Source organism: Sinohyriopsis cumingii, chromosome 2 (genome assembly GCF_028554795.1).
Source record: "Sinohyriopsis cumingii isolate HCF-2022 chromosome 2, ASM2855479v2, whole genome shotgun sequence".
In the NCBI taxonomy this organism is placed as follows: Eukaryota; Metazoa; Mollusca; class Bivalvia; order Unionida; family Unionidae; genus Sinohyriopsis; species Sinohyriopsis cumingii.
In genome coordinates, this window is record NC_142962.1 from 113,736,190 (window position 1) to 113,757,394 (window position 21,205).

The window sequence follows — 21,205 nt, forward strand, 5'->3', positions numbered from 1 at the left end:
CACTCATGCAAAAGAAGATTGTTTTAAATAACAGTTGCATCAGGCAGCAGATATGTTGGGGAGAGACCAGTCACACACACTGAAGTATAATGATGCCTTGGAAATAGGATGAAACAGCTTCGGGAGTGCGGGGGGGGGGGGGAGGGCTCCACATTTGGGTCCACACTGGGATTTCCGTCCGAAAGACCTTTTTGTAAGACACGAACCCCACGGCCCTCCAGGACACACGGTACTAACTGTATGGAATAATGGGAACAAGCCTGGAAATGGGTGAACATAACGTAGATTATATATGGATTTGGATGGCCAGCATTGGTTGATAATGAAAGTTATTTCGTAGGAAATATAATATTTTGAGAGCTTATTCTAGTTGTAACTGACACAAAATATACATTGTTTTCTTGATGGAATTTCAGTCTTTTAACAATTTTGAGCTTGGAACACTCATTACTGAAATTATCACCTGACTCTTTGGTGCGGAATTGAAAGCACATGTCTCAACCACATGTAGGTTCAGAAAATGGCGCGACACATCCTTTCCTCTACAGAGGCGCTGTCATCCAGGTTTCATCTATACTGATAAATATAGGTTTGACCATGAGCACTTACAAATTTAAAGTTATTGAATTTTTAATATCATGGTGTTTGCATAAGTTTACTGTGGGAACTGAATTAGTAACCGCGAGTCCTCCACACACACGATATTTCTGGATCCGCCACTGGTTTCAGGACTATATGTACATCCAGATTTAAGGGGTTCGTACGCTTATAGCATAGCATGAAACCCATGCATATTAGGTGGTGTAGTTTTTTGATGGAGAGAGCGCTTTTTTTCTTCATATTTGATTTCCTTTGTAACTTATGAGATATAGAGAATATCTAACCTGTCTACAGTATTGCATTATTTCATGTCGTGTTGGGCTTCGCTTGCTTGTACAGTCCACATACGACCGCTTGGTTCTGATTGATACTTTATAACTATTTTGAATTGGCAGCAAGGAGTGGGTTGTTATCTTTTTTGCCTATCCTTCGATAAGCGCCCTTTAAGGAAATGATGGAATAAAATAATAGTGTTCGCCCGCGGTGAAACAAATCTTCGAGTATCGGGTTCGGCCAATGTGGGTGTGTGACAAAGCTTGCCAGTAGCTTTTCGTGGGTGGGTTTTCTTTCGGGTTCCTCCTCCACCACTTATACTGTCCTTCATGTATAGCCTATCGTGTGCTGAAAATGGCGTTAAACTCTACAACAACAACAAGGGCAACAAAATGTAATCCTTAGTACCACTGAAAAGATTTAAATGTGGATGAAATTGTGTTGAAACTATTGCGATGTTTTTTTTTTTATTCATGGTGATACTTATTTTCGTAGATGTAGTAATTTCTTCACGCCTCCAATTTAACGGCCCATCTAATAATTTTCTACGGAAACGACAGGAACCTATTCCCTGTTCAAAACTTAATCACTGACAAAAATTTATTTTTGAATGAAACCGCGAAAAGTCAGATCCACAAAAATAAAGGAATTTACAGTCGATGTATGAAGGTTTAGTCACCGTTCTCTGCATGAAGAAATAGTCACCGTTCACCTCTTGGAGTGCAATAATTGCCGTTATGTGTAATACGGTTTTACAGTACATTATATTTTTTTAAATCTGATTTTTTTACGTATTCCACTTTTGGCATTTTAGAAAGACATTTCTACCTTTTTTGGGCAACGGCTGATACCAATGCAGTTCAGTACCATATAAATATTACACGATTCAGTTGGTTCTGGTAGATTTGATGTAAACGATTTTTTTTGGCGTCAGCTGTACTTAAACGTCAGAATTTGATTGTCTGCTTGAGCAAATTTATTTTCTCCGCGCTTAACTTTTTTTTTTTTTTTTTGGTATTGTTTGATGTATAATTTATATACCAAGTTATACAATAATACACTGTTTGCTTGTGTGCATACGTTTGCACTCTAGATAAACTTTGAACCCATGTTCTCAAATTCTTTCATCGTATTCCGGAAAACGTTTACATACAGCTAGCCGTGCTAATCTCTAAGACGTTTATTGTACAATAAACATTCTGGATAATATTTTAATAACGGACAAACACAGAGTCAGCTAATAGCCAGTGTTATCATGTATAACTTAAATTTTATACATGGATACTTATATTCAACGGCATGAGCTGCGATTTTGTAACGGAAGTTATAAAAATGAAACTATGCACTTCCAATATCACAGCTCGTGGACCATTAATTGATTTGGAATGGCATCGTGAATGGTATCTGGTACAGTATTTACATATGTATTATTGCAAGCAGTCTGAATATAGATAAATAAAATTCATTCTTTCTCCGTTAACGTCATCAGTTCGCATTCAATACCCCCGATAATGCTCAAGCCGCTCGCAAAATTTTCGCATAGTTTGTCCATGCAGGGGTGAGCTGGCTACAGCTATTTCTGGACATTTACCTTTGAAGCAATTTGTTTCTTATGTTATATTTGGTTTTATAACAAAAGTTCACCTTTTCCCCCCAAAAGAATATTTTCAGTAGCACGTAATTGTTTAAGGGTGACAACCCAACAGACATACCAACGTATGGCTACGCTTAATGGGTGTCAAGTATTTACATGACGAGAGCCTTTCACTTTCGAGGTGAAGTATGTTAGTGCTGTTTGGGGTAACTGGACCGGAAGAAAAGAAAATTGTGAAATATTTAAAGCCCAAATAGAAGAAACTCTTTATCAATGTTACATTCTGTTTGCATTTATCAAGGTTTAAAAGCAACACCAATAAAATTCGCGACGCTATTTAGAAGTTAACAGTAGTAACCCTAACACAAAGTAGCTTAGTACTTCATGGTATTTCTGTATTTGGAGTGCATAAGCAAAATATTTTTTTTTTAAAATCCATTTTTTATATGTTTGAGTTGGTTATTTTTTTTTATAGAAAAGTGGATCGACCCTTTTCTGATTCCCTTAAAGTTTTGTGCAAAGACAAACCAATTTAAGTTCAGTTACATATAATTAGCTTTAGTTTAAATTCCTTGATATAATGCTACAAAAAGCTAAAAGAAATAGAGATGCATTCATCTCACGGAATTTTAAATTCATCTGAAATTATTTACATCCCAAGTCTATCATCACTACCGGTGAAGGTTGTTTGAACACAGAGAGTCAGTAATGTCTTGAGGATATGCTTACCGCATTTTAAATCGCTTCTCCTGTGCTCGGATCATACAACCATGCGCGCGGGCACACACATACACGCACGCCGCACTCAAGCGCGCACTACCCCCCCCCCCACATGTACAAACAGACGGGAGGTTGCACATTCATCCAGAATGGGTTTGACATATGCATAAATATAATACACGAAGACTATGAGAACGTTTAATTTCGGATCATTCTTTCAAGAACTGAAGTAGGGAGGTACAGACAGGACATTATGTTATGGAAGAGCGTTGCATTGAAAAAGATGTATACATAAAACGAGAATTAAAAACATCAACCTGTTTAATGATTTAGAAGCGAAAGTTCGGCGTAGAAGGAGAATCATCATTTGTTTAATAAAAGAGAAGAAATATAAAGACGACATAAGTCACACAGAAACCCTGAAGCCTATGTTTAGATGACTTAGTAGATCTGAAACGAAGGTCACTGGAACAGATTTAAATATTAACCTTTCAACTAAAATTCATATTATAACAATGCAGTAAATGTTGCATCTGCTTTCTGTAACTTACGATCAGATACAGGTTATTCTATGGAAGAAAAATACTGGATATCAAGTAATGTTGTTAAGGCTCGCAAATGGCTCGTAATATGTCACAATACTCCGCTATTAGCAACCGTGGAAAGTTTGATCCGAAGCTAGACTAATGATAATATCAAGGTCAGGTTATGGCCTAATGATAATACCAAGGTCAGGTTGCTCATAAATTAAGATATAGTTGTTGCAAAGTCTGATACATTCATGGTTTGAAAAAATGTCACTATATACATGTGTATTGTAGCACAATCTCATATCTCTGGTGAGGCTTGATTTATATTTATTTACATTATTGTCAGCTATTCATTTCTCGGCATTCATTTTCTGTCAGAATCTTAGTAATTGGAACATTCGGTCACGTTACTACTGCCGATTGTATTCAATGCACTGTTTGAGCCAAGTGACGCCGGGACCAATACACCCCATTTTTACTCAGGGTGTTGGATTGAAGAAGAAACCTTTTTGCAATTTCCTTCTCTTCGTCGTTGAAGAGAGTCATTTGTCAGTAGTTTGCATTGCTCTGGAAGTTTTGACAGATGGAAAATGTTAAAACTGTGTTAGAGAAGGTTTTGAAAAACGGATACGTCATATAAACACACATATGTTAAGTCTAGAAACTTCATATTTATTAAACGTCCGTTTCTATGTGCTTATATCAGTTGACAAAGGAACTAGTTTCCCCAATAGTATTAAATCGCTATTGAGTTGTGGTTAATACTATTATTATTATAATAATATTATTATAATAAACTATATCTTAAAAAATTAAAACAATGTGTGAAATTGTATGATGACCTTCACACAGACGGAAACAATCAGGGTCATAATACATCAATCCTCCCGATTATACAGTTATTATAGTTACCTCCCAACCCCAAAATAAAATCTTTTACAACAATGAACTCAAACGTTAAATTTATATATTGATATATAAATGTAATTCTTTGCATGGAAGGTAACTCTTAATCGCTTTCATGTAATTTACAATGGAACGTTATTATAGACATCAAAGCAAAAATTTAATTATCTGAACTTCACAAGGACACGAAAGGGGTTCACGTTTCGAAAACTCAGAAACTAGAATTTGACCGTAACATTTCTTTCAACACGAGAATTGTTAACTGTCTTTAAGGACTGGATTGTTGGATGTACCGAAAATAAATGGCTACTGAGGTTTGAACAATAGTGAGTCTGCTTTATCCCGCCAATGCTTTTGAACACCGTTTATAGTCACTTATAAGATGAGTCCAACTGCAGACTGCACATACCCAGATCTGCCATCGCATAATGCCTCTGCAGATCTGGTTCTGTGCAGTTTGTTCAGAGTAATCAGTAGAACAAACAACATAGACCCTGATCTGCAGTCGCATTATGCCATTGAAGACGATGATCTTTGTTGTTTGCAGTTTGGCTCGGCTTGTAAGTGGATTCAAATTGCAGCTCTAAGTCATCGAATTTAGCTACAGAATAATACCATTTACGGTGTTTTTCTTTTTTACTTCTGTGGGGCACAATATTAGAAATTAATGAACTATATAAAGAAACCGATCAATACACTTGTTTGCAGATAGCTGCTCACTTTGTCCTGCTTCAATCCACAAAGCTAGCACTATAAAGTCATGTCGTATTAGTCACAAAACTAACTTACAGTTTAAAATTCATCAACATTGTTTGAGAAAGTAACTTATTGGTTTAAATTGTTTAAATCTGGCACTTTGTTTAAATTAATAGACATTTATTTCAACGCACTACATTTAGAATGAGCCTACATGACAATATCGAAAATTTCCGACAGACTCTCCTAATATACCATTAACACCGATCACACTTATATTTCTTTAAACAAAAAGAAAATGGTAAAAATCATACATGAAATACATTAGAGTAACAGTAGTTTTTTTAATAAAAATTATTTTAAAAAAAACAACAAACAAACAACAGTTATAAATTTACAACTACAACTTTAAAAACCATAAATAGCCTTTTCCAACGCAAAGAATTGATCATCGGGCCTACCAGATGCGCTCGATACCTGGCAGCCGGTAGAAATGAAGCTTTTAACCCGCAAATCGCTGTATCTGCCAAGAAAATCTATTGGCATAGAACAGAGTGAAAACCCACCAAAGACTGTATTCAGCACTCTCTTTGTGTCATAGAGTCCAATTTAGATATACAGCTTACATATATTATCAGCAGATAATGGATGTCTTCTACGTTTCATTGTAAACCGGGAATGAGTTGTGTAAGCCAGATACGTTTTGTTCAGTTTAGGCTCCTGAAACAAAATTTTGAAAAATTAAAATCTCTGAGTCAGCTAACTTAAACTAAGTTAGAAAAAAAGAAATAGATTATATAGTAAACAAGTCTGCTATTCAAAATAAATTTGATAAAATAAACAAACTATATTCAGATCAAAATGTATCGACAGAGGCTTGATATGTATATGATAACGACGTTCACGAAAGAGAAAGTCATTGTTTTTCGTTTATGCAATCATCTTTCTTTAAAAAAATATTAAAGAAAATAACAGAAAATATTGCGACAAAACCATTCATACTTAACTTGAGATACACACACTAATCTTACCCGTATTAGAAACCTAAGTCACAGAGGTGTCCTTCGTTATTTCAGATTAAAAAGAGGAATTTTACCCAAGTTTGTTTTAAATAGTCCTTATTAAACGAGCTTTTAAAAATAACCCCGAACCAGTGTGTTTAGTTAATGATGAGTAAGATTTAAGTATTCGTCTTTAAAAACTGTTGATAATTTTGTATTATATCTCCACTCAAATACTCCCCAATCCATACCCAAGAACCGGTTTTTGTCCATTAGGAATTGAAGCTCTATTCCCTTCACAAATTATTGAAATAAGTAAATTAATAATCCGAAGGAATTTTTATTGATTTTATTTCTACGCTTACCAGCTATGGGGCTTTTCCCGGATCTTATTATAACTGAGGTGCATGATTGTGATACGTTCAGCTCATGTTGAAATATCGCTGTAATTTAAACTGTTCACGTTTGTGTCAACGAATGAGAATATACTTGACTTTTCTTGACCGTCATCCTCCGATTTATCAAATTTGTGATCGCATTCGTCGTTTTCGTCCTTTTTATCAGTAACTTCGCTTGCATCCGATTCCTTATTCTTCTCCACTCCGTTGTCCTCTTTGACTTCTAACTGAGCGCTCCTTTTTGTCCCCTCTTCCTCTCGCTTCATCTTCCGCCATTTTGCCCTCCGGTTTTTAAACCACACCTAAAAAAGTAAATTTTGTCAAGAAATGTTTTTCATTACAATCATTGTTAAAAAAAATTAAAGTCTTTTGAACTTTTTATTTTAATAAATTGGATAACATAGTTAATCTTTTTAAGTGTTGAGATAATCCTGATTTAGTTAATCTTTTTAAGTGTTGAGATAATCCTGATCATTTAACAGTATCTCTATTTTCCTTCCCTGTCTTGCATTTTATCACTGTATAATACTCTAAAAATGATATGTAACATTCATGCATGGTATGCCTTTTTAAAATATATGCGACGAAAATAGATAATCCTTAGATATTAGATATAAGTTGCCAAACAACATAAGAAAAATAAACAAAATACCTTTTTCATTAAGGGTGTATGATTTAATCAAAAGGCATCTTACGAAAGGTATCATGTACGTGATCGTTCATTCCCCTTTTTATTCCATACTTACTTGTACCAATGTCAAAGCAAATTTGTAATAGATCGATGCACTGGTCGCATCAGAGGGACGAATAAGTTATCAGTAACGCCAGCATAGCTGTTTGCACGTGGTGCATAATATAACAACCCTTAGAGTGCGTGTTGTTTATTGTTTATAACTTTGACAAATCAGAAACAAAACATTGTTACTGATCATAATGGGTCTTAAATAAACAAAAGAATAAACGCTGTCAATCGCTCAATCCCGTCTTCGTGCGATAAATTAGAATACAAAGCTTAAATTAATATGGATCAAGGAGTGAATCCTTCCAAATGAGTGTCGTAAAATGTCGTAAAACGTTAGCCCGAGAGAGGCTATGTAGATGAATCATAATCTGATAAGAGCTTGGTATGTCACCCTTTCCTGGTTCTCTGTCATGGTTGATTTATCAAAGGCTTTGTTATCTATACATCAGGCAATATTTAAATAGCCTGACTGTTATTCCATAATTTGGACAGATGATGTGACAATTTTGAATGTATTTTGATGTCCGATGAAATTAGCATTTTAAGAATATTTGAATACTAAGTCACTTGTACTTTGCGCCTAACTTTCCGGAGACGCAGTTTGCATTGATCGGGTACTGGTCTATATTAAGGATGCAATTTAATGGGTATGGCAATAAATGGCCAAACCTTTTCATGTTCCATTAAAAGATGGAGCATTATCCACCAATTTCCCACCATAATCGACTTCAACTCAGTTTACAAGGCCTATTATCGATCATGATTAGAAGCCACTCGTTTCAAGGTATGATTTAAATTACAGGCAAAGCCTGTAATACTGAGATCAACACAGAGATAGACGAAACTGTGGGGGAAGAATATTCGCTGTATGCACCGCAGGAATGTTGCGATGATAAACTTTTGATTTATTTTTTGATGGCCTAACCTACTAAAAAGGACAAAAAATAGTCACATCTCTGTTGACGTTAGCATTATGAACTGATAGTTCAATCTAACCAGTTCACGAATTTGTTTCGCATGCCACAAGAAGCAGTATAGGAGTCTCTTTTGAAAACAGGCAATGCTTTTCAGTATTTTTTTAGAGGTGGGTAGACTATATTCACGCGAGTCAAAGATAGCGGTGCTCCAATTACCGGCGGAAGCATATGAATATCAGCAATACGTATACTCTGAAGACAAATAAGTAAATGTTTTGCTAGATTTTGAATAGTAACGTTTGATTGAATAATGAGGTGATTAACATGACTGGGTCGTGATAGACTGACCCATGATAATATGACTTTCGGGGATTAAAGTCCATTTAAGCGGTGTTCTGCAATGCATTTTGGGTAAAACTGGCATAATATTATCCTTTGACTAGTTCTTCGTTCTAAAAAATCTTTAAAGCTTGGAAAACCTAATATCAGTCATATCTATAATATCTTGCAAAAAATTGCCTACACTGACTTGAGAAAAAAAATTCGATTTGTACAGGAATTTCCGCATCTCTTGTCGTCTGCTATAAAATATATGTTCTAATTAATATTTACATTAATCTACCTGAACAAAATATCTAAGTCTTGTGCTGTCAAGGTCTGCAATTATCACTTTTAGTCTGGTAAAGTCGTTTTAGTTTAGAGAGGTAGAAGGGCATACCTGTTGGACAGTGTCCAAATGGACTTAAGTAGATTTCAATTCTTTTTAAGCAAGTAAATGTTCTGCAAAACGCAGGGCTGACAAGTAGTGTCTGTATAATGTAGTTTACTTTTCTATCTGTTCTTGATTCCTCTTTGATTCAGACTTTTGATTAATTTTCAAGTTGCCATCTTCGAGAGTGTACGTACAAAATAATATTTCGTTTATTATTAATCGTTTTTTGTTTTAAATTATAAACGTCAATGTATAAATTACAAAGTAACATGGACGCACCTCTACGCGTTCTTCCTTTACATCTACTTTCATGGCCAATTCCTCCCGTAGTAAGACATCTGGATAATGAGTCCTTTGAAATGTGGCTTCAAGTTCATCAAGTTGCTCTTCTGTGAAAATAGTCCTGTGACGCCGCTTCCGCTTTTGTCCGTCCCGCATCGGGTCCATGGGCGTCAAAAAGCTCTGTAGAGAGTTGTAGGCCGCTAAAAGTACAATAAATTCTTTAAATGGATTAAATCGTCTTTCGCCCTTTTTCTTTATGCTTTGTGATGGAAACAACACTTTCACAAATAATACTATCATACAGGTTAGATAATTTTTAATTCGTACTCTATGGACATTCGAATTCAGGTCCGCGGATAAACGGCACCCATTGCCTTGCCTGCACACACCAGCCTACATTGCCTCACGAATAAGCACACATCACCAAAAAATAATATCACTCAATCGGTGTTATATGCAATCGTGTGTAGCAGACACTCGCATGACGACCTGTTCTGTCTGGTGTATATTTATGATTCTCTCTCTCTTAGAAATATAACCTTGTAATATACTTATTGCAATTAAATCACAAGTTATAACACTGCATTGGTAATTGTTGTACAAATTTTAGAATTTATTCTTAAAGTTTTCATGTTAATTACGTTTATTCGCCATCAGTGACCCATTTGAAAGAGGCTAAGAAGAAATCCACATGATTGATTTAACTGTATTGATAGTGTACTCAGGCAAAAATAATTGAATACTCGGAACTATTTAATATTATTTAATTCGGTGGTGTTTTCTTTCTTTTTTAAAAACGTTTCATTTATGCAAGTACTTTTCTTTCTCAGGGATTTCATATATACTTACTTTAAGAAAGTTAGTTCAAAAGAGTGTTCCTATTAAATATCGATTTTATTATACGGGTTATTTGAAGAAATATACAGAATACCGAATTATAAATACAACAACGATAACTTATTTGGTCGGTTCACGGTGTGAGTTTCGCCTCGGGGCGATAGTCAATGATAAGTCCTGGTTTTCAGATTTCAAGTTTGGTGATGCAAACAACACTTTCATAGTATCCTTTAATAGTATGAAAGGAAGCAAGGGACACATCAGCTACAAACTGATATAATTTAGTTTCCAACCAACCCTTAAACTGGGCGTTAACGACCAACATTTTGAATGATATAAGACACATAAAGACTTGACGTTGTACTTGATCCATATCCTAATAGAGATATTTGCTCCAGACACTCATACAAATACTAGATCCATACATTTATACAGATACTTGATTCATACACTCGCACATATACTTGATTCATATCCTCATAGAGATAATTGATCCATACACTCATACAGATACTCGATCCATACACTCATACAGATACTTGATCCATACACTCATACAGATACTCGATCCATACACTCATACAGATACTCGATCCATACACTCATACAGATACTTGATCCATACACTCGCACATATACTTGATCCATACACTTATACAGATACTCGCTCTATACACTCATACAGATACTAGATCCATACACTTATACAGATACTAGATCCATACACTCATACAGATACTAGATCCATACACTTATACAGATACTTGATCCATACAGTCACACAGATACTTGATCCAGAAACTCAAACATATACTTCACCCATACACTCATATATATACTTCATCCATATCCTCATAGAGATAATGGATCCATACACTTATACTGATGCTTGCTCAATACACTCATACAGATACTAGATCCATACACTTATACATATACTTGATCCAAACACTTATACATATACTTCATCCATTTCGTCATAGAGATAATTGATCCATACATTCAAACAAATACTTGATCCATACAGTCATGCATATATTCGATTCATACACTCATACTACAACTAGATCCATATACTCATTCATATATTTGATTCATAAACTCATACATATATTTGATCCATAAAGTCATACATATATTTGATTCATAAAGTCATACATATATTTGATCCATAAAGTCATACATATATTTGATTCATACAATCATTCATATATTTGATCCATATCCTCATTCACGGGATTAGATGAAATTCTAATGTTTTGCTTTTCATATGTGCTTTAAGATAATCAAATTTCTTTCTCATTCCCATTTAGAGATTTACATTACAGTACTATACAAATAATGGTTACATTTTCCTGGAAAGGTTATTTTATGTTGAAAAGATAGAGATATATCTACGCTCCAAATGTCACTTTTTCCTTTGTTTGCTTAGACGTGGCCGTTTTCACACGTTATCTTAGATTTGTCAATTAGTAACGATTCTTTAATTCATAACTTAGATAAGGACAGAATCACTTTGAAGACTCTTTGTCATGATGATGTTTTCCATCAGATCATGGATGATTCCATGACCAACGAAGGTTCAACTTAACACAAAACTAGTGTTAGACGTAACATTGTAAGAAGCTGTATCATTTTCAAACCTGATCAAATTATTCAGTATCAAAGTGTTTGCATTTTTTCTTTCCGACCCTTGACCGATCTAAAGAGACTAGTCTCGTTCGTATCAGATACAGTACCAGACACTGTGTCATTAAATTATATGGCATTATCTTGTTCCGTACCAGAAAACGAGCCATTACAGTATATGGCATACTGTCGTAGTCGTACCAGATACTGTGCCATTATATTACGCGGCATAGTCTTTTCTGCACCAGACATCTTGCCTTACAATTATATGGCAAATTAGAATAATTCTGATCAATACCTAAAAATCTACTCAGTTATCCAAGTTTTACCTACTTTTCACCAATTAAAATTAATAATAAATGAAAATAAATAATTCATTTATTAATTTTATTATGCAGACATTTCTTTCATTACTTTTATCATCTATTTCCATCTGATAAGTTTTTCCATAAAAAGAAAATTGGCTAGTGTATGAAATAATGTTGCTAAATACGCCAATGCGTGTATCGTACATGTATATTTACTGAATGTTTCAAAATATCTCTGTAATGTTTTAAAATGTGGCCATTTTATAATTTAGTTCAATGATTTATTTTTTGTCAAGTAATATTTCTAGATATATCAAAATGCACATATTATCCATGCATTTTGTTCAGTGTGAACTAATAGCAATGCAGCGGGCTACGTGTTTTATTGACTTTTAATACATTTTCGACAGGAGCATGCATTCTGTTCATAACCTAATATATATATATATATATATATATATATATATATATATATATATATATATATATATATATATATATATATATATATATATATATATATATATATATATATATATATATATATATATATATATATATATACGAGATTGATGTTCGCCTCTGGTACATGACAACTAAGTGATAGGTGTTGTTAATGGCTTGGAACGAACTGGCAAGTTGACAAATCAGAGAAATACACGCTAACTAATTAGGATACGGTTGGCTTCAAAAGCTTTTAGATTCTAATTATAATACATTTAAGTAAGAATATTTAAAATGTAATATTAGTAAGTTGTACATGATTTATAGTAGATAAGTGCAAGGTGACAGGCCACTTAATCATGCTGTTTTAATCTAGCCTGGCATGATCATCACACGTGATGTTATTTGTTATTACGTAATAAGTCAAATCAAAGGCTTACTTGACAGTGGCAAATTTTATATATTATATTTTTGTATGTGTGTAGCAAGGAAATTAAGTTTGGGGTAAGTATAGAATATAGAGATTCGTCTCCATCCTCTGACAGATCTTTGATGATTTTAATTTTGTCTATACGTTTTTGACCTAAGTGGATAATTCTAGGTCAATATAATAAAATGATTGTGAAACCCAGTAAACGATCAGTACGATAAAAATGAATTCTAAACGTTCAGTAGGATGTATCATTGAACGTTATACAAGATCAGCAAAACAAATGAAACGTTAGACTATTTTTCCTGTAATAGAGTGATTTGGTTTTGATCAGAAAAAGAGTGTGACTAATAGATATTAAATTTTTTGCCCTACCATGGTTCCTCCCTTTTCAATTAAAGAAACAAAGTGAGTTAAAATATATTATCGAAATATCCTTTGAAGTCATAACAGAATCAGAGATGCTTCCTCGAGGTTTTAGCACGCCTGTTTTATAACAAATATGGGAATCAGTAGCAATTTCCATACTAATGAATCAGAAACAAATTCCATACCATACAATGGGAATCAGTGACTAATTCCATGCCATGCTATGGGAATCAGTAACAAATTCCATAAATTGTATATCCAACATTTTGGTTTCACAACAAAATGTACCTTAACATTCGTGTAAATGCGTGTTGCTCTGAAAGGGCACAATATGCAAAACATGTTTTTTCTTTCTCTAATTTCTCTTACATTTATAACACCACTCCACCCAAATATATAACACAAATATTTAAAAGAAATATTTTCTTTGTAATGATCTTTCAAGATACGGCAAAAACTTTACACAAATATATGTATTATTTTTAATTTTCCAACAGTTGAAATAATAATATACTAGAATATCGGTAGGGAAGGCTATGACTTCAATAAATACAATATGTTGCTTAAAAATGCTAAATAAGTGGTGTGATTTCCAAGAGACAATCATAAGTAAAGAAGACATTATTAAATATTTGTTTTCACTTTCAATCTGTGTCAATTAGAATGCACCACGTTAGGTCACATATCCGATTTCGAATTCTAGTATACAATAGTTGTCGGAGTTTCTGTCCTATCTGACCGAATATAAAACACAGGAATATAGGTTTGTTATCATTCAGTAGTCAGGTCTGTTTTTTTTTTAGCACATTTGTCGTAAATAAAGTGCATATAAAACATAAAATTAGTCTCCAACCTTACAACGTGTTCATGTTTTTATCATATTATTCTTTTAAATATTGCAAAAACAACTCTTTTATATCCGGCAAGCAATACACTCAGTGCAGGAAAAGTATTACTTTAATACTCATTTTTTGAAAACTGCATTCTTTCCTAATTAGAATGTTCTCAGTAAATAGTGCTTTACGTACAATAAAGCAAAATATTCGATTTTGACTGAATCATTCAGATTTAATAAAGTATGCATTAATATTATTACTCAAAATATTAGAATAAAAGATTTCAAATAACATTTTATGAAATAGTTATTAAAAGTACTAGAAAGGTTGAAATAATACTGGCACTCTGTACAACAGTGCAATATAACAATCACTCCATAAAACTATGTAATGCAAATAGAGTAACAGGCAGTACGCACAACTATGTAATACAAATAGATCTACATCGACTAAACGTCTTCTACCCTTTCTAAAGAAAATCTGAAAATACTGGCAAATATTTGGGTTTTTTTTATAAATAATTTAAGCTATTTATTTATAGACACAGATTCAGTTTTAAAATATACATATTTGGAAAGCACGTAATCGTAAATCAATTCATCTACTAAAAAGTGTGTAACAAATTTCTTCAAGAGAATATAGGAACCAGAGACATATTCACCATGAGTTATATACCCATCTTTTGAAAATTTTGATTAATATATGTGCAAGCTGAAAAACGTGAATAATGAGTTATGTTTAAATATTTTGTTTCCAAACCTGAGCGTAGTTAACATTGAAAACTATAGGGATGTCTAATAAGATCCTAACGAATAAAAAAAAATGCATGTAAATCAAATTTGTTATTTAAATATTATTACTTTTCTCGTATTATAAAAACAATTGCAACGCAAAGCACAAACTCGGAGTGTCATATACAAAGATTTTTCAGGATATTTGCGCAATATATATTCAACTTTAGGAAAATAAGAACATCTACCTGTGGACGTTACATTCTATTAACTGTATAATTCAATTAAAATAATTAAAAATTGAATTAATCGCAATTCCGTAAATTAACCACGATTTCCATAACTACTGATGTAACTTACCGAACATGTCCGAAGTTAAAGGGGCGAATCGGTGATCGGTGAAAGGGTAGGTCGGAGCGGGTCTATGCGCCAAAAAGTGCCGCTGAGCCAGAATGTTGTCGATGGAGAAGAGATGTGGTGCCACTGATGTTGATTTTGTTGGTGTTGTCTTCACAGTTTCCGTTTGGTTAAACAGGTTCTTTAGCTGTTCCTGAGCCCAGAGTGACTTCAATTGTTCTTGACTATACAAATTCTTTAGGCGTTCATGGTTGTACATGTTTTTCAGCTGTTCATTACTGCACACAGATTTCAACTGTTCCACGCTGTAGAGAGACTTCAACTGTTCTGGGAAACAGTACAGTCTAAGTGGGAGATGATACATTGTGAATAAAGGTGTTACTTTGGCCTCGAATCAACTTCTTCAGCGCACAATTAATCCCAGCGAAAAATAATTTCTCTAAGCGTAAACTATTTAAACTAATATTCCGAATGTTTTTTTTATTTATACAGTAATGCTCAGTTCCTTCTTATACAAAAGTTTCTTATTTCCAGAAATGTTTCTTGCAAAATAAACCAGCAATTAGTTTTCTTGTCGACAAGTGTAGTACATACAAGTTCATTAAGAACGATCTGAGCAATTTCCAGTGATAAAGTAACAAGTACTCGTGGTCTAATTACTATTAATAGAATTAAAAATTAAAAACCGCCCTAACTAATAAGCCAAATAATAATATCTGAACAAGACAAATTCTGATATGAACGTGCGGTATTAATACTAGATTTCACCGTATGTGGATACGACTGGTGAAAATCCCAGCCAATAGCCATCCTGGACAGTTATCGAAAGTGTTAGGCTCCACCCACTAATATGCCTTGCCAAGGGCCGAATAATCGCTCTAAATTCCACCAAACAAATAAAATGCAGCCTATAGCCTTTAAGAAGCTATGTGCACTGTTTTATCTGATTGTGAGTGGTTTGGGGTATTATATCAAGTACTATGTGCATAAGGTTCCATTCACATAATAATTTGCAATAGTTTAAGAAAGCATTTATCGCATAGGGAAAGAAGAAAAATCATTCCCGAAATTTGTCATTATCTTATCCCCAGATTGACACTAATATGTTACTTGCCAGAGGCCAAATACCATCCGGAGAGCAGTTATTTTCTTTTTCTCTTTGTTTTTTTCTTCTTCAAGTACTAGCATAATCGGTTAACTAGCATCACAGTTACGGAGTCAGGACGAATGCATTTTTAGACAGACTCGGAATAAATATATTCTCTTAATTAACATTCGTCGGTGCATAAAACACACACGTAATAAAATTTAATTTAACTTTTTATTATCGCAAATTCAGATGAATCACAAGCACCATTTTCTCAGAGCTGATAATATGGTATCAACATTGTAACATTAAGCTCTTCGATAAGAAAAGATGCAATAAATTAATTTTCTAACAAAAAAATCAAATCTCGCACTTCTGATTGCTTTATCAATTTGTCAATGAATTAATTAATAAATGTTTCGACCCTCATATTTATTTATTTATTTATTTAGGTATTTATTTATTTATTTAGGTATTTAGGTATAGATTTATTTTCTGTTGTCTGATCGATCTAAACAATATGTATTATTTCTTTTTATGTTTGACATTAAATCATTAGCAATTCTTTTGTCACGTGAATACAATTTTAAAAAATCCGTTTCATTATAATACTGTACGTGTTTCCTATTTTTTGTTTTAGTCAGGGGGCGGAGATGGATTTGTTTAATTGCGGCAAATATTTTCTTGTTTACTTCACAAGATGATGAACTTTAAGGTATGTAATGTCAAATGACAAAAAGTTGTACATTTTTTTAATATGTTAATATAACTTACTTGTCTCCCTATTTGTTAAATATTGTAATACAAGTTTCCAGAGTTGCTAAATATAATAAAATAATGAATATAGCAATGCAAGTTTCTTTATTTGTTAAATATAGTAATATAACTTTCTCTATTTGTGAGATATATTATAAAAAGTTTCTCGATTTGTTAAATGTAGTGATATGTTTAACTGTTTTTCTTAAATAAAGCAATATAAGTTTAACCAGTTTCTAATTACAGTAATATAGGTTTCCGATTTGTTAAATGTGTATGTTTAATCAATTGTTCTGTAGATTTCAAGCGTTTAATAACAAGATTTTCAAAGTCATGTGATCGTCTTGTAGAATAAAACAAACACAAAAAGATGCATTTCTCAATGGGCAATCCTGAGTAAAAACATGTATAATCAATTCCGGACGCTTTTGTGAAAGGATGATATATTTATGCTTGACTTTTGTCAACAAATCTTTCTTTTTATTATTTCGTTGAGATCTACATATGAGACTAATAAAAATAAACGACACATAAAATGCGTCATATATAAATCATATGTAACAGGGTCAGACCGGGGAGAGAGGCAATGCGAACCCACCTCCAGCCCCCACCCACCCACCCAAAAAAAACAACAAATGATAGCGAAACAATCGTAAAATTTCATAGATTAAGTATTGTTTACAGTTGGATGGTTAAAATTATGCCCTGTAAACGCTTAAATTGCTTGCAGAAGTTTATGAGGTCTCCGCGGCGTTGGCCCACACTTGGAAGCTCCGTCCCACATATTTCTCTTCCCCACCCAAAGAGTTTTGTAACCCCGACCCATAATATTTCTCCATGCGCCCCTGTGTAATACGCATAAACTTGTCTAAAATATATAAATGCCATACTAAATAGAATAGATTACATAAATGTTTTAACATTATACAAGTAACATCATCATACAAGTAACAGCAATATCGAAGTAACGGCATTATACAAGTAACATCATTAAACAAGTCTGGTTGTTAGGACTAGGGTACAAACTATAAGGTAAAATAATCAGTATCATCATATAATATAAATAGAAGAAATCGGAATATGAACTTTTATTGATCTACCAAAGATGATCTATTATGTTAGGTTAAAAAATAGCTAGTTCTAACAGAGTCTTGGGTGATGTTTAGAGTTCTTTCCTTCCAATATTCAAGGTGAAATGCTTACAAATGGTTGCTTCTTTAGTGGGTGGGGGTGGGGGTCATCAGCTCGTTTTTCCAACCACCACCACTCATTACATTTCTAAATTGTCTCAGAGTAAGATCCCACTCCAGCGCACGTTAGCATCTTATGACGGACCGATGGATAGTATATATATCAAAGCCTCGTGTTTTATGCAAAATTATGGGAAAAGCAATTAGTTATATTTAAACTTTATGTTAGGAGATTAAATGGGCAGGTGTGTTTGGATGTATTAAACCATATATATTTATATATTCTGGTCGTGTATAATAACTTTCAACTGCAAATATATTTTCAATATAATGACTTTGCTTATCTAAGAAAAACAACACCAAATTACTAATGAAGTGTCGAAATAATGTATTTGAATATAGTCTATACGCAATCATTACTTGTACGAAAGGTAATTTGATTCATTTTACTTGCTATAGATATGACGTTACAGCTTTCTCATGCAAACATTCAACACAAAGCTTACTTGTTGACAGTGTTGTTACCGCAGCAAGAGAACAATTGCTATTTCGGAAAGAGTTATTCCAACTAAGCTTGGAAACTAATTAAAACTACCCAAGTTATTTGCCTGCTATAAATTGGATATGTCTTATTGTGTTATTATAATACCGATGCATAGTCCATTTAAAGATCGCCAGGTTTTCTTAACTCGAAACCATAATCACCCCTTTCATGAAGGACAATCATTTCTTGAGATCATTATCAGAAATGTTAGCTTTTGGTCTTTCTGCCTATTTTCACACTCGATTTCTAGGATTTGATTCAAACAAATCGGTGTCAGGATTTTCTTGAGTCGATATCATCTACGAAAAATGTCACAGAGGACTAAGATCTAGTTGCTTTTTTTTTGTCACCACGAGACAAACGGGCACACATGGTCATTTAAATGTATTGATGTCAAGTACATATCAATGTCTTCCGCTTGATAAAGAAGACAAAGGAACATCGTGCCAAATTTCCTTAATCAATATTATGATTTTCCGTTGCGCAATAAAGGCGTATGGACTCACTCTTAATGAATTAAGAAAGACATAGCATATACGTGAAGAGGCATATGTATGTATGTATGTATGTATGTATGTATGTATGTATGTATGTATGTATGTATGTATGTATGGATGCATGGATGTATGTATGTATGTATGTATGTATGTATGTATGTATGTATGTATGTATGCATGCATGCATGCATGCATGCATGTATGTATGTATGTATGTATGTATGTATGTATGTATGTATATGTATGTATGTATGCATGCATGCATATATCATTAGTGAACATGGTTACATTTCGTACATGATAATGAAAGACATGCGATACATCTTACGTGTGACATCAGATAGTAACAAATTGGACGAAGCTCAAGGAATGAATATCCGCACAGCGATTGAAACGTTCTATTTATAAAAATATGTGGCCTATTTATGTGATCAATATAGCCATGGGATTTCACTTTCATAGTAGTTAAATACTAATATAAAATGCAATACACATGTCACCTGAAATTAAGGTCATACTAATATAAAATGGAATACACATGTCACCTGAAATTAAGCTCATACTAATATAAAATGCAGTACACATGTCACCTGAAATTAAGGTCATACTAATATAAAATGCAATACACGTGTCACCTGAAATTAAGGTCATACTAATATAAAATGCAATACACGTCACCTGAAATTAAGGTCATACTAATATAAAATGCAATACACATGTCACCTGAAATTAAGCTCATACTAATATAAAATGCAATACACGTCACCTGAAATCAAGCTCATACTTTGTTTTCTGGTCTTGCTTTAATGACACTACTTTAATCACATTTTGAATTCATTAATAACAGCGATAGTATATGAAGGGTTTCCCCACTTCCGGCTATGAACAATTTTGCAAAGATTAAGTTTGCTGTCGAATCAGAAGCGTTGCTGAAGAAAAGCCGAAGATATATATTCCGCCTGATATCGGTTTCTATTCATTAGCAAAGACAAGAGCGTGAATGTTTTACAAAACAGTAAAATTAGTTTGGAATAAACAACATCATGGGATAATTATCTTTTAAATTTAAATTCGTTAAACAAAATTGACATCACGAGTAGTCAGTCAACTAACTTGGCTTTGTGTGCTGCAGATGTTCTCCCTAATTCGTTTGAACTCTTTTTTTATACACTAACTACAGAATATGCCATCTCTCAAAACAAGCGTATGGTAACGCGCATTGTCAGAATATTGTTTCAACTATAAAATGTTCGATTCATGTTTTATATTCATGTATCTCTTACACCAAAACAATATGGGCTATTGCTGCGAGATCAAAAATATGTTTCAAATGTACGTCGACGCAGTAATTTACCCACCACACCAACATCAATCATATATATTTTTAGCCTGACATTTACTTTCATTAAAATAACCACAATCCATTCGGATTATATAGACTTTTGTACGGTTGGGTTTTACTGCTGGATTCACCGAGAAGTTGCAAATAAAATTAACAATTAAAAAAAACAACAAAAAACAACAAAAAACCAGTTCGATGCATTCGCAGCTTCTCGGTCAATCATTGTTTTGTAAATATCCTAGGTGGTCCGAATAACAGCAAATGACAGCTATCGGCACACAATCAAGGTATGATTGTTAGCCACCCAACTGAAGTTGATGCTACCATCCAAGGTGTAGAGAGGTGCATTTCTGATCTGAAATCATGGATGACATGTAACAAGCTGCAGATGAATGATGATAAAACTGAGGCCATTCTGATCGCAACACAAAGACTTTCTCATTCACAACCTTTACCTCAAACAATAAATATCAGCAA

At 33.5% G+C, this 21,205-nt stretch overlaps 1 protein-coding gene across 2 annotated transcripts; it reads right to left on the reverse strand.

Moving 5' to 3' along the window:
• Positions 1-3,371: 3,371 nt before the first annotated feature.
• LOC149805631 (uncharacterized) lies at positions 3,372-15,995 on the reverse strand. Of its 2 annotated transcripts, none has more exons than XR_016414954.1 (4): positions 15,316-15,995; positions 9,369-9,571; positions 6,686-7,020; positions 3,372-6,039 (listed from the first exon to the last, which is right to left on the reverse strand). XR_016414954.1 is itself a non-coding variant. In XM_089936579.1 (4 exons), exons 1-4 carry the CDS (start codon positions 15,674-15,676, stop codon positions 6,027-6,029), a joined length of 783 nt encoding a protein of 260 aa, XP_089792705.1. In that variant the 5' UTR covers positions 15,677-15,995; the 3' UTR covers positions 3,372-6,026. The 2 variants fall into 2 exon arrangements, 1 of the variants encoding a protein (XP_089792705.1); XM_089936579.1 differs by having other exon boundaries at positions 6,815-7,020.
• Positions 15,996-21,205: the final 5,210 nt, after the last annotated feature.